Source organism: Tubulanus polymorphus, chromosome 2, assembly GCF_964204645.1.
Source record: "Tubulanus polymorphus chromosome 2, tnTubPoly1.2, whole genome shotgun sequence".
NCBI lineage: Eukaryota > Metazoa > Nemertea > Palaeonemertea > Tubulaniformes > Tubulanidae > Tubulanus > Tubulanus polymorphus.
Genome location: NC_134026.1, coordinates 2,309,633 through 2,322,322, shown reverse-complemented (window position 1 = coordinate 2,322,322; position 12,690 = coordinate 2,309,633). Strand labels below are relative to the sequence as shown.

Sequence of the window (12,690 nt, the reverse complement as noted above, 5' to 3'; positions counted from 1 at the left end):
ACAGTCTGCGCCGTCAAACGACGTGATAAAAACTGGTACAGAATTACATCTTATTAACATCGTCGAAACGCGAGAAACCTCACGATCGTGGATAGCCTCGGATATGAGAGTGGAACCAATTTCAGTTGGCGAACTTTTCACAGTAATCACTGAGTTTATCTATCAGGAACACTGTTTTAGATTAACATTTAACCTTAAACCAATCCCTTGATGGGCGAGCGTTTCAGCTTCATGGATGTATTGCGCTTGTTTCGCCATCTATCAAGATTTGAATCGGAGATATATTTCACTCGCTGTTCAAAGAAAGAATTTAACCCTAAAAGCAATAAATAGTTTCTTTAATAATTCTTGTTGTGACGAATCGAATCCTTTTTGTAAGACCTGTAGATGCTCAAAAATACTAACGATCAAAACAGAATTGTTGTTCTAAACTATATTCAAAATAACACAATACATTAACCGGAGACTTTTATATATGTGATATACATGTTCAATGAACAAGATAACGTTGAATACATTTGATAAATCCAGTTCCAAAAAGAAATTGTACGGGCGCAGCTGCTGAATTTCAAACTTAACTCATGTCGTCGGGATGTGGTGGAGAACGATGCTAACATTGAGGTGGGTTAAAATCGCCGAATATGTTCAACTCGAACAGACACGCCAGCGATATCACCACTGCGTATATTATCAAAAATGTAACGCCCAATTTCTTGTCCATTTTCCATCGATTCAAGATAACTACGATAATCAACAGAAATACCGTTGAAAGTAAGGCTATCGAAGAATAAAGTAATCCTGAACTGTTTATTGGCACAATATCGTTCGGGTCTATCAGAACCGTCCGTAGAAACCATGGTAAACCGAGACAAACTAAGATGTCGAAAATGTTGCTGCCAACCGCGTTTGACACAGCCATGTCTCCCAGACCTGTAAGAAATTCAACTGTCTGTATTCTAATAATTTTTTGATAATTGCAAAAGCTTTATATTACGTGTAATTGATATTGAGATGAATATTATTGTTAAATAGTATTATTATTATTGTTATTATTATTATGCCGAAAAAAAGAGAATCCCACTAGAATACAGTCGAAACATCGAATAAACTACTAGTTCAAGGAAACATTTTTGGACTTTATTTTTCCGTTATAATTGTGGGATTCTCTTTTCATTATCGTCGCAACACGGATACAATGTCTTATTAATGGTGATTATCATGCTTACCGTCTCTAGCCACGAATAAACCGGCAAGAGCATCAGGGACACTGGTGCCGGCTGCTAGCAGCGTTAATCCCATTACTGTATCGGGTATACCCAAAGTATCACCAATCACTGTCACCATCCAGACTAACACGTAAGAAAAAACCCCTATCCAAACTACCGACATAGTGAATGTGAGGAGAAACAAATGTCGCCAAATCCCCGGACGACGGCAGTCGGGAACCGTTATAAACAGACATAGATTAACCGGCGCCATACTGACGAAAAAACATCTGGATAGGAACGATTCGGGAATCGTCCACGGCGATTCAAATTCGGCATCGAATGAACGAAAATCTCCTTTGTAATCAGCTGAAAGTAAATACAAAAAAAACTGATTCAATTTATCTCCAGATATGCAACTGTCATCTTTCCAGTTCTTCGGTGAAGGAACATTATATTTGTATCTCAAAGTTGTTTTAAACGAGGAGATTTTTTGACGGCGTAAAAACTGTTACAATGATGTTCATATACATTAATAGCTAGTATGCGTTATCTAATGGGTTCAGTGTGAATTCGATGTGCACTATACGTCATCGATTTTTGCGTTTGTTTTGTAATTAGATATATTTCATAAATCTTATTTTATTTTTGATAAAGTTGAATATTTATTTAATTTTTGAAAAGATGTGCACTACGTCATCAATATATCGGGGGCTAGACCGGCTGCCGGTGTCAAGGCATCAATAAACTTTCAAGTTAATTTTTCTTCTTAGAATTTTCCGATTGTAAGATACATTCCAAATTTTCCAAATTTACCTGTTGACGAGTCATTCTTGTAACGATTTGATATATTATATGTGAACGTAGTTTCAGTTTCTACAGTTTTGTCGCTCGATAACAGAGCCGTTCTTTCGGTGTTTTCTTCTGAAGAAACTCGTCGTTCAGCGTACGAATAATCCACACCACACATACGAACGTGTGACGTCATAAAACGTTCCAATCCCGTGTTGAAATACATCAGGATAATGTATAACAAATACAAAGCCAGGCACGTCACCCCCTCATACCTAAAAATAAGAAATAATTGGGTGAAACTTGCGACAGACAGGGCGAATATCATCAGCGAATCATTAATGAGATTAAATTCGGGAGACCAAGATTGACATATTTAGGCGAATAAAATCGCCGATAATGATCACAATGATGTGTTTTTTTTTCGACAAATTTATATTCGATTAATTCGACGTTGGTGACACACTAGGCGAAATTAGCAATTGTCGTCGATTAAAAATCCGGCGATAATAGTTCTACGTGTATAGCATGCTTGATTCATGCGAATTCATTTGATTTCGCATCGCATCCTTTGGTACACAATGCAAAATTCGGCGAATAAAGATACAAATTCTGTCACTGGCTTGGTTTTAGCTATTCACCAAATGCAATATTCGTCAAAATACTGTAAAGTCCATTAAGCTTTAATACGTACCAATGAACTTCTTCGTCGTATATGATAACAATAAGGGCCACGACACTTATCATATAACAAAATGTATCTCTGAATAAAGGCCACCACGATAATTGTATAACCTGCGAATATCATACGAAAAAAGTTTTAAACAAATTAGCAGGAAAATGACAATTTATACTTGGGCTAAATTAACTAAAATTTTTACTAAATGTGATGTGATACATGTAGTAATTTTTCAGTATTGTAAATCAATCAGCATGAATTATGTGTTTAAGTCACGCGATCAGGCCTAAGAGACAAACGTCATCCCCGGAGTGTTGAAAAGGTTATCGCTTATCATTACGTACTGTATAAACAGTTAAAAAGGTAAAGATCAGATTTTGCGACCAGGGAATTATAGAAATTGTTTCTTTTAGTTTCAATTTGTGCTTTAATGTATTATCGTATTTTGTCACACATACCGCACCAGCGAAGAGACCACAAATAGCAACAATGCATAAAATGTTGAACACCGCTGAACCGACGATCGTACCGACACCAACATCGCTTTTTGCTATGAATACGCCTGAAAATAGATGCATTCTTTCATAATTAAACTTTATATTGTAAACTCGATCAAATAAATTCGTCGTTGTCCTAATCGAGTGTTTACCTATAACAGCAGTTGCTAATTCTGGAGCTGAACTCCCAGCTGCCATAAAAGTGGCTCCAGCAACATCAGGTTTCAGTTTAGTTCCTGAAATATGAAAATATGAATGTAGTTTAATGAATACAACATACAGCGCACTAGTTTGATTCAACCGATACAATCCCAATCAATGAGAACATCTTAACAAACAACGAGGAATTAAGGGTATGATAGTATGAAATATACATAAAAGAGGACGTACAATTCTTGATAGTATTAAACTCTTTTCGTTCTAAAGATAATGGCACCATATTCTCAAAATCTACCGAGGACTACGCAAATGTCAGAATTGTCAGACATTCTTTTTGATGTAGGGCTGTAGGTAACTTTATTTTTGTAATCGGAAAGGTGACCGACTGCGCAGATAATTGCATTCTTATCTCGCATCATGCATTGTTATGCGATTTTTTAAATAAAGAAGCTCCTCAGTGATATCTGTTGAAATCAAGAAAACATGTAATTCTCTTTATACGCACGTTCACATATTCCCTCCAGAGAGGAGACGAAATAGTCGTCACAGACAATCGCCAGAGCTCCGCACATATAGAACGCGATGAGAAAATGCACGAATACGCCGCCTGCCTTTCTTTGCTCTTCGGTGAAAAAGTCTGGTGGAAATTCTTCAATCGATCGCGGAGAACAATTGAATTTATCCGATAACAATATTCTACCTGTATATAAAACGAATAAAACGTTTCACGATCCGCACTGAAACAAATTTTACATTTAATTTGAAAAACCTACGAGCAATCATCTCGGAATGTTGAGATAATTGCTCGTAGTCGAAACTAATTACGAAAATTCGAAGTTTTTCTTGAATTTGATGTTTAATTCTTTGAAATATTCGTTAGACATTTGATTGACTTGCCCTCACAAACATATCGTTTACAAACGCAATTTATTCATTCTTATTAAAACCCGCCGCATCGAAAAAACGTTTTTTTTCCCCTTGAAAAATTGCTTGAAAAAACCTTTTTCACGATTCAAGCACTACTTGATTTGCGAAAAACGTTTTGTGTAGTCGAAAACGTTTTTCGTCCCGTGTTCGTTGAACGTTTTATCGTTTGCGGGCAAAACGTTTTACGAAAAACGTTTTGTGAAAAACGCGTTTTCTGTTTTGGCGAAACAAACGTTATGACGTGTGCGGCGGGCTTTATCGTCTTTCGATCCGGTTATAAAAATGCGATATATTCATAATGATAAACAAATACCTTGATATGTTGTTTCTGTATTAACCGGTTCATTTGCTGAATGTATTGAGTATATAAAACCATAAAAACAACTGAATCCTATGTAAGATAACAACACGAGCGCCAACTTCCAAACCCCATAACGCCGTCGTTGCCGTCGAGATTTCCAGGTCGCTTTGTCCAAGCTCTCTGGTTCGGTGGGGGAAGATACGAAATTATATATGACTGCAATATCAGTTGCCCTTTCCACATCCATCGCCTAGAATATAGCCGAGCACCAGTTTCGAAGAAAGATGTTAAGTCATGATAACGCCGTACTAAATCCGGATTCTCGCCGGATTCTCGCAATCGTGTTACATTACTATAAAGTACCTACCTTTTAACCTTGCCGTCTTGTCTCACCACTATTAGTAATTCTGTAAACAAGGTTTGTAATGCCGGGGTCTATAGTGTCAAAGATTACCAGACCTAGTGATCTAATAGATTTCAACATAAGTCACACTTATCATGCTCTGTCCATTTTTCGCTCAACTTATTCGACGTCACAGTAGATGATAAGCATGATATACGGTACATATCGTGTTTACATGATATCGCATACATGGATATCAAACCTCAAAGAATATGTACATCTATATATTACTTACGTACGTTTATATATAACACATTTTTCAAGACCTGATTTCCATCGTTTACAAAAGCAAAGCGAAAAAATAGGAATATACGCATTTCTTTTATTCGAAAATATAATCGATTGGATTTTCTGCGAAAAGCAATGGACTACCAAATCGGAACAGACATTATTCAAGCATTCATAATTAGTATTCTTCGTAATTTTTTCGCAGGTAATTTCAAGTTGTTTATGAAATTGTAGTTTTTAATCAGAGTCTGTTCGGTTGTAATTGGGTTAATTCATTGGCGCGGAAGAGCGTCTGACTCGCGGGTGGTACAGGCGAGACGTGCAGATAAACAGAGCAGATTGCTCGCTATTCGAGAGAAATTACTCGAAGCGGTAGGAGCAGCGATTATTGACACAGTTATCTAAACACATCCGAACGGATTTTTAATCAACGGCGATTAATCAAACCTGGGCTAGGTATTCTCTATCTCGAGGGCCCTCGAATACTCAGCATCACATAAATACGTAATTTCATGATAGTACGTATGTTTTCCCTAGTTAACAGCAAGCTCTCAAAAATGGAATAATCACTGAACATATTATATTTCTATCATCATATTATATCTTTTATCTCAATAATGAAATACATTTTTAATGGATTAATGATGTGAGAACAATGGATTATTTACGTATTATCATACAAAATACTCCACGTTGATAATTGTCAGAGAATACATGTCTTGCTAAGTGAGCCTGCAACGTTTGTTAGTCGTACGACACTTACTCTGACTATCGTTTAAGACAATACCTTCTTTTCTTATGCTTGATTGCATAATCGAATCAATACGATTTCCAGAAATAGGAAAAATCCAGTGATAGATACGACGAGCCATTCCATTCGGTTAGCTAGATTCAAGTTGAATATTTTCCATGTTTCAAGCTAAAAGAGACGGATTACCACCTGGATTTCCATCGTGGCCATCTTTCATTTGTACCATGTGTCTGGACACATTTTTTAACATCATTCGACACGAAATTAAAACTAACGCCAAAACAACGACGCATAGTACCGTTACTTTAATAACCCGCAGCTCGCTTGTCAAAACACTATCGTCCATGTCGTCGGAACGCTGTGACGTCATGAAGGTCAAATTTTCGAAGGTAGAATCCGGATGTGTAAGGTTCGACACTAGCTCGTAATTTGTGACCTGATACGCGTGAAGAGTCACATTCTTTGAATCGATAATCAATTTTTGACTTACGTTATTCAAGTCTAGATTACGAGAATCATCGATGGTTGATTGAGTTTGATCATCTGTCCCTGATGCAACCGCTTCTTTCACAGTTTCTAAGCGCCAACAAATAGGCATTTCTCTGATCTGTGATCGTACGTAATACTTGCTAACCAGTAACTAGTTCATCTACGATTAAGGATCAAACCCAGTTGGGATTTTGTCGTCAACCAACTAAACGTTTACAGTAAGTTGTCCAGAAATATCAAATAAACGCGCGCACAATATTCATCGACTCTTTCATAGGAGAGTTTGCTCAGTTATTATCGATGTTAGTTTTGTGCGGATGTAAATGCAGTTGAAGTTAAATTCCATCCTCGCCAGGACCGTCTCTGACGTGAACCTCGGCGTTGTTGCGCGCGCGAGTATTAATGAGTGGCTGTTAATCGATACAAGATAATCCCTGTCTTTTTTACGATGGATTATTGATAAAAGGATATCGTAAAACAAGTGTCTTTTCATCAATATGATGCCCCATAAAAAACAAGATTAATTTCAAAAATCAAAAACTAAACGAATAAGTAATTTGTTTTGCAAGACGTTGTTGTTTATTATTCCGAGGCAAAAATAACTTACGAAGAACAAAGAATGAATTCAAATAGGAATATTTATAGGAAAATGGTATACGCAGTAACCCTTGACATCAAACGTTCCATTCAGCCGTTTAAATCTGACCTTGACCTTCCATCATGACGTATTTCATCAATACCCATTTGTAACGATATCATATTTATTGCGGGCACGCCAATCGTATTTAATCCCTGAAAAAATAGCCCTCTATTAATAAAGCTATAATCATTTTCGTGCCTTTCGACGTATTTACTATAAATAAGCATAATTTTTAATAAAGCATTTTACGCTGGTATAACGGCTTACGGCATTGCGGTTTTTATCGTAATGTTTTCTAATAGATTTATGTTGAGTTATGCTTACTGCAATTTTTACAGGTTTTTCGACAAAAATACTGGTCGGAGTAGTAACCGGTGTAGCAATGTTTAGACTCTTTGCAGTATCCGTAATAACGGTCTTTACATTCCTCTACAAAAAAACCATTCGATCAAATTCGATCATCAATTTAATTCAATTCTGACGGAAATAATTTATTTTATCGCATGGTCTTACTTTCACAGACTCGCCCATACCATCCTTCTGAGCATTTACAAACGCAATCGTATGGATCAAACACGCCTCCATTTTTGCAACTTGACGCTCTCAAACTACATTTACACGCTGTAACAATGAAATAATTTGTATTTTATTTTGATATCGAGAATTTCATATCGAGCGAAAAATTCCAAATATCAAATTGAAATAAACATTCTTGAACTTTTGGAAGTAGGTGCTTAAACAATATATGCTTACTACCATCTGTTGTATCACAAACTTCCCTCCGAACTGAAATCGAAAATCAGTCGATCGTTGTTTTAAAGTCAAACGAATTCAATGCACACATGTATTTTGCTCAGTGATCGAAGGCCTAAGAGCACAAGAAGTTGCTTTTTATTTCGATGTTTTTTTTTTGCTGTATGCGTGATGCTCAAGGAATAAAGAAAGATTTTGTCCGGAAGCTGAAACTCACCACACAATCTCCCATCAAGACAAAATCCATAACCGGCTGGGCAGGCAGAACACCATCTACCAGTTTTATATGGTTTTACATTCTTAAGGTAACCCCTATCAAACCAAAACAACGCAACTGTTATTGATTGTACTGAGTGAGAATAACTAAAAAAAATCTAGTCCCAAATAGAAAGTATAGATTATCAACTGGAAATTTGATTAACGAGAACATTCATTAAATGCACATATAGTTTAAAGACATCGAAATCAAAGTTGGATTTTAATACCTGGAGACATAATTGCATACGATGAATCGTTTTTTATCTTTACTGCATACCTCCTGGTCATAGCAGCCTACATATTGTGTATTAGCCCAGACAACCTGTAAACCCGTAAAAATCAATGCAGTAGACAAACGAAAACGTCCTGGTGACATGAGATAGAGAATATTTTTGGAATTAATTCCGAAATAATATCTCCAAATGAAATCGCCAAACTTTTGGCAATTATTTCATTCTGAGACATGATATCTCAGAGGAAGTCATAGCTTCGATCAGATCATGGAGACTTTATTTTGAGCTATTTTATCAGAATATCAAAAATATTTTTTATCTCACGTACCTAGGACGGTTTCATAGAGCATAAATATATAATCGAGGTGTCCACTTATTGTAACTATTTGCAATTGATTCAAATCTTTGCGTTTACCTGAAGATAATGACCACATTCTTTACCGGATGTGCATGTATTGGATGCAGAATCGTAATCTTTATACTCATCAAACCAAGCTTTCACGAGTCTGAAAATTTAGAGTTATCGAAAATCGTTAGCAATGATATTGTATCGCTTTATCTCTGATGTTTCCACTTTATATATATCTAGTAGTCTATACGCACCCTTTCAGTGTTCCTTTGTAATCAGGGGGAAGAATGAAATAATTCTGTCCAACTTGTGAATATGGTTTAAACCGTCTCTGAGAATCGGTGTCGTGTCTGTATATGCAGCGTTTCGCCCATAGAAACGCACTATACTCAGCGCGGTCGTCCCATTCCTAGAAATAAAGATGTTCATATTTACTGAAGCAAAATTATCAATTTGCTTACGCTATTTGACTAACAACAATATTAAAAAGTTCTTATTTGAAAGATAAAAACCGTCGATGGTCGTAATAAAACCCTATAAAAATATCAACTCTTCTGTATCGTGGGTCGTGACTGTAATTTACAGGATTTACATCGAAAGGTTTCTGGATAATTTCTAAATAATTCTGTTTACATAATTGTTATTAAAGGGCCTATGATATTTACTCGTAATCAATTATTTTGCATTAATATAATAGAATATTTCGTGCCATACGAGATTCTTGAAATAAGCGGAAATTGCATATTTGTTTTTCGCAATTATCACACGTGTTTCACGCTATTAAATCAGATTTATGCCTTGAAGATTAATTTGTGTATACCTCATAAAGGTTCCACAATTATTATAGACTAACTAAAAAGTTTATTAGCAGTTTAGATATATTTCGGGTGGTTACAATATCAATACCTTTCGATACTGGCCTATTATATACGATCGAATGATTCTTATGCGTATATATTCTTCATCCCGAATGCTGTAGCTTTAAGGATTCGTGTACAATGATTTGTGTTCACGATTTGTATGCGAGAAGAACAATTTTAGAGATGTGTATTTGTATCATTTGACAAATGAAAATATTGAAAATATTTCGGGAATACATGTTTACATATTTAGAACAATTTAGAAAGAAATGTATTTAGAAAATGCCGCGGAATCGAAAAATCACTATTGGCTCAAACATCCGATTAACACGATGCAGAATACTCGAATCAAAATGCTCTTTAGAAAAATTAGAAACATAAGATTTGTCTAACTTTCATTTCGTTAAAGAAGCTTTACATGTAATACAGAAAGAAGAAATGAAACATGCCGGTGTATTATACATCAAATACATCAATAAAGCGTTCAATGTCGAACTTTGAAACGTTTAAAATGTTTTCTCACCAATGCCTTCATGTTTGAAGCCCAGGGGAGTCCATATCTGTGTAATTCTGCTCGGAGTCGGTTGTGCTCGTCTAACAATTCCTGGCGCTTTGTATCCGTCATGTATCCGCTGACCCGAGATCCCAAGCAACAGACGCCGAGTAGGAGAACAGTGATAGTTAGGACCGACATGTCTTCAATTTGACACTGCCCACGATAAACCTATCGCCCTCGGTATCGACCTATATGAGTCCGTTCAAATCGATTTACGTTTCTGATTGGTCGATTTAGAAAAAAATGAGATCTCTTTTTACGGGACGATTGGACAATCGAACATTTGTTCAGCACGTGATGTTTTAAGTATGTGCATGTTGAAACATAAAATAAACCGAGTCTAGTACACCACAGATCTATGTAGAAAATATGAACTCCATAGGGTGTCAGTTCGCGCGCATCGCATTCGGTACTCGCGTCTGCAACATCCAATCTCGTCTACAACAACGCACACCGCACTGTATTTTTAGGGGGAAAGTTAATGATAAAGCCACTTCGTCGAAAGGTCATGATCAGTACGGAAAATAACTACAGTGATTATGTTTAATCAACCGTATTTAATCACCGCAGTATATCCATATTACAATTCGGTCGTAAAACTATAAACGAATAATGAAAAATGACACATTCTGAACGAGTTTTCTATTGATTACTAGAATTATGTTTTTATGGAGGTGTGTTTTATCGAGAATGACTTTTGATGTTTTTATTTCATTCTGAAGATCTATTCATTCAGGGAATGAGAAAGTGAAATTTTTGTAGAATATCTAATGTGTTTTATGACCAATAAACTTGCAAAATATACTTTCTTCTGCGACGTCCTATACGAGGTTCTTTCTGTGTCCGTTGTCTGTAAATGCGTCATTAAACTTAATTAAACCAAACCATTGAAAATGTATCAACAACGAGACAAAATGCTGTCGGGATATAAACATTAATCAGTTTGTCTAATATACATGAGACAAGACTCTCCCAAAAATCGCTGTAGAAAATGACCTAAAATGTGATAAAATGAGATTTCCTAATTATTTTTTTCATTTAACAGCGTACGCGCGGTTTTAGTGGTAAGGGAGAATATTTGCTCAACAGAAGCTTGACATTGTATGTGGTAAATGGTAGGAAATTATCGTGCTCGAACATTTCCGAAAACACGAATCCAGTTATCTGAAATTAGTAGACGTTTTAGTTCCCATTTATTTACAGTAAACTCAAGGCCTCCACACGATTGACACGACTGTCAAAAAATGATTGATGACGTTGCTATTAGAAACTGACGCAAACAAAGTTAAAGAGGAAGAAATAAATAGAAAGATAATTTACCGTCTTCGTTATTGTCTTTCTCGCATGTAACAAAAGTTCGACGGGCACATCATGAGATACTGCGAAATATACGTGATTTTTTTTTTTATTAACAAATACGTAACGGGGGTCTAATCAAATGAGAAACACGCATCAATCTCCGTTTACGTTCAATATCCTGGAAAATATGAATTATAAAAGACTGTTTTAGCGCCAACGCAAATCAATCGATGGTTTGCAGCCCCGTCGTCCATTTTTATTCATCTGCCGAGAATACCTGATATACCTGAATACGTCGCGCCAATCGCGAGTCTGACACCACTTACCAACCAGACATAGTTTCGATTGATTTTACGCGATATCGCGCTCTAACGAAGAATCTTTGAAATTTTGAGTCATTGGTCGATTTATTTTTCAATCAAAAACGCAAACGGATTAAGAGACGTATTTGCGAACTGTATGCGAATGGACTGATTGTTTTTGAAGCCAGAAAAAGCCAGAAAAACCGGCTTGTACCAGCACCAAAAACAATGTTACGAATTATCTACAGACTGTGTTGGACCTTTTTGATATTGGGTAAGTTTGCTTGACAAAGATGTAGATTCAAATAAAGGTTTTTTAGACTTCAATATATTTGATTTTAGCGTTAAGATAGCGATTTCATAGACGAAATTTCATAGAGAAACGTTTTCTCGTGAGAGTCGATTTTCTTATAGGGTTGATCGATTTTCTAATAGGGTTGATCGAGTTGAGCTATGACATAATATGTTGTGTTCGAACGGTGAAAACCTTGCTTAGTCTAGCGATGTTACATTACAAAACGTCTTACGTCATATGATATTTGTATTTGCGAATAACAGCGTTGTTATATACAATGTAGTCGAAACCAGCGTTTCATAATTTAACTCAAGGAAAGTTCTGAGGTGTCGTGGCTTTTATGCCGGACAATATTCACAAGATCTCGCGCAACGTTAGTTATCACTAAACTAACTATGAAACGACCAGCACTCATTCCTACCATAAGCTGTTTTACCAAATAAAGAAACTAATTTTGATTAACCAATCGTGATTTTATTTATTCGATTTAAAGCCGCTTGAGTTGATTTGTTCGATAAGCCGCCACGAGCTTAAAAATTGATAATTCTGCATACATCCACATTTTCGTTGCTTTGTCAACTTCTTTAAGTATTTCGACTTTGGCCGAATAAATCTTTGTGAAGCGCCGTTGTAGAAAATATGAACGGATAAGATGTTTGTATCGTCACTACGTTTTCAGTAACTACGGGAGGTTCAGTATATAAAACAATGTTT

General features: G+C 36.1%; 2 protein-coding genes across 2 annotated transcripts; both read right to left on the bottom strand.

Annotated features, from left to right (window-relative positions):
- Nucleotides 1-424: 424 nt before the first annotated feature.
- Nucleotides 425-5,066, bottom strand: LOC141899562 (sodium/potassium/calcium exchanger 5-like). Its single transcript, XM_074785936.1, has 9 exons — nt 4,928-5,066; nt 4,573-4,810; nt 3,838-4,032; nt 3,326-3,409; nt 3,135-3,238; nt 2,692-2,792; nt 2,022-2,272; nt 1,227-1,574; nt 425-930 (listed from the first exon to the last, which is right to left on the bottom strand). Exons 2-9 carry the CDS (start codon nt 4,805-4,807, stop codon nt 611-613), a joined length of 1,638 nt encoding a protein of 545 aa, XP_074642037.1. The 5' UTR covers nt 4,808-4,810; nt 4,928-5,066; the 3' UTR covers nt 425-610.
- A 1,934-nt stretch (nt 5,067-7,000) lies between these two features.
- Nucleotides 7,001-10,388, bottom strand: LOC141900304 (venom allergen 5-like). Its single transcript, XM_074787131.1, has 9 exons — nt 10,048-10,388; nt 8,919-9,073; nt 8,731-8,821; nt 8,310-8,404; nt 8,042-8,136; nt 7,825-7,857; nt 7,585-7,692; nt 7,396-7,500; nt 7,001-7,223 (listed from the first exon to the last, which is right to left on the bottom strand). Exons 1-9 carry the CDS (start codon nt 10,216-10,218, stop codon nt 7,165-7,167), a joined length of 912 nt encoding a protein of 303 aa, XP_074643232.1. The 5' UTR covers nt 10,219-10,388; the 3' UTR covers nt 7,001-7,164.
- Between the last annotated feature and the right edge of the window lie 2,302 nt (nt 10,389-12,690).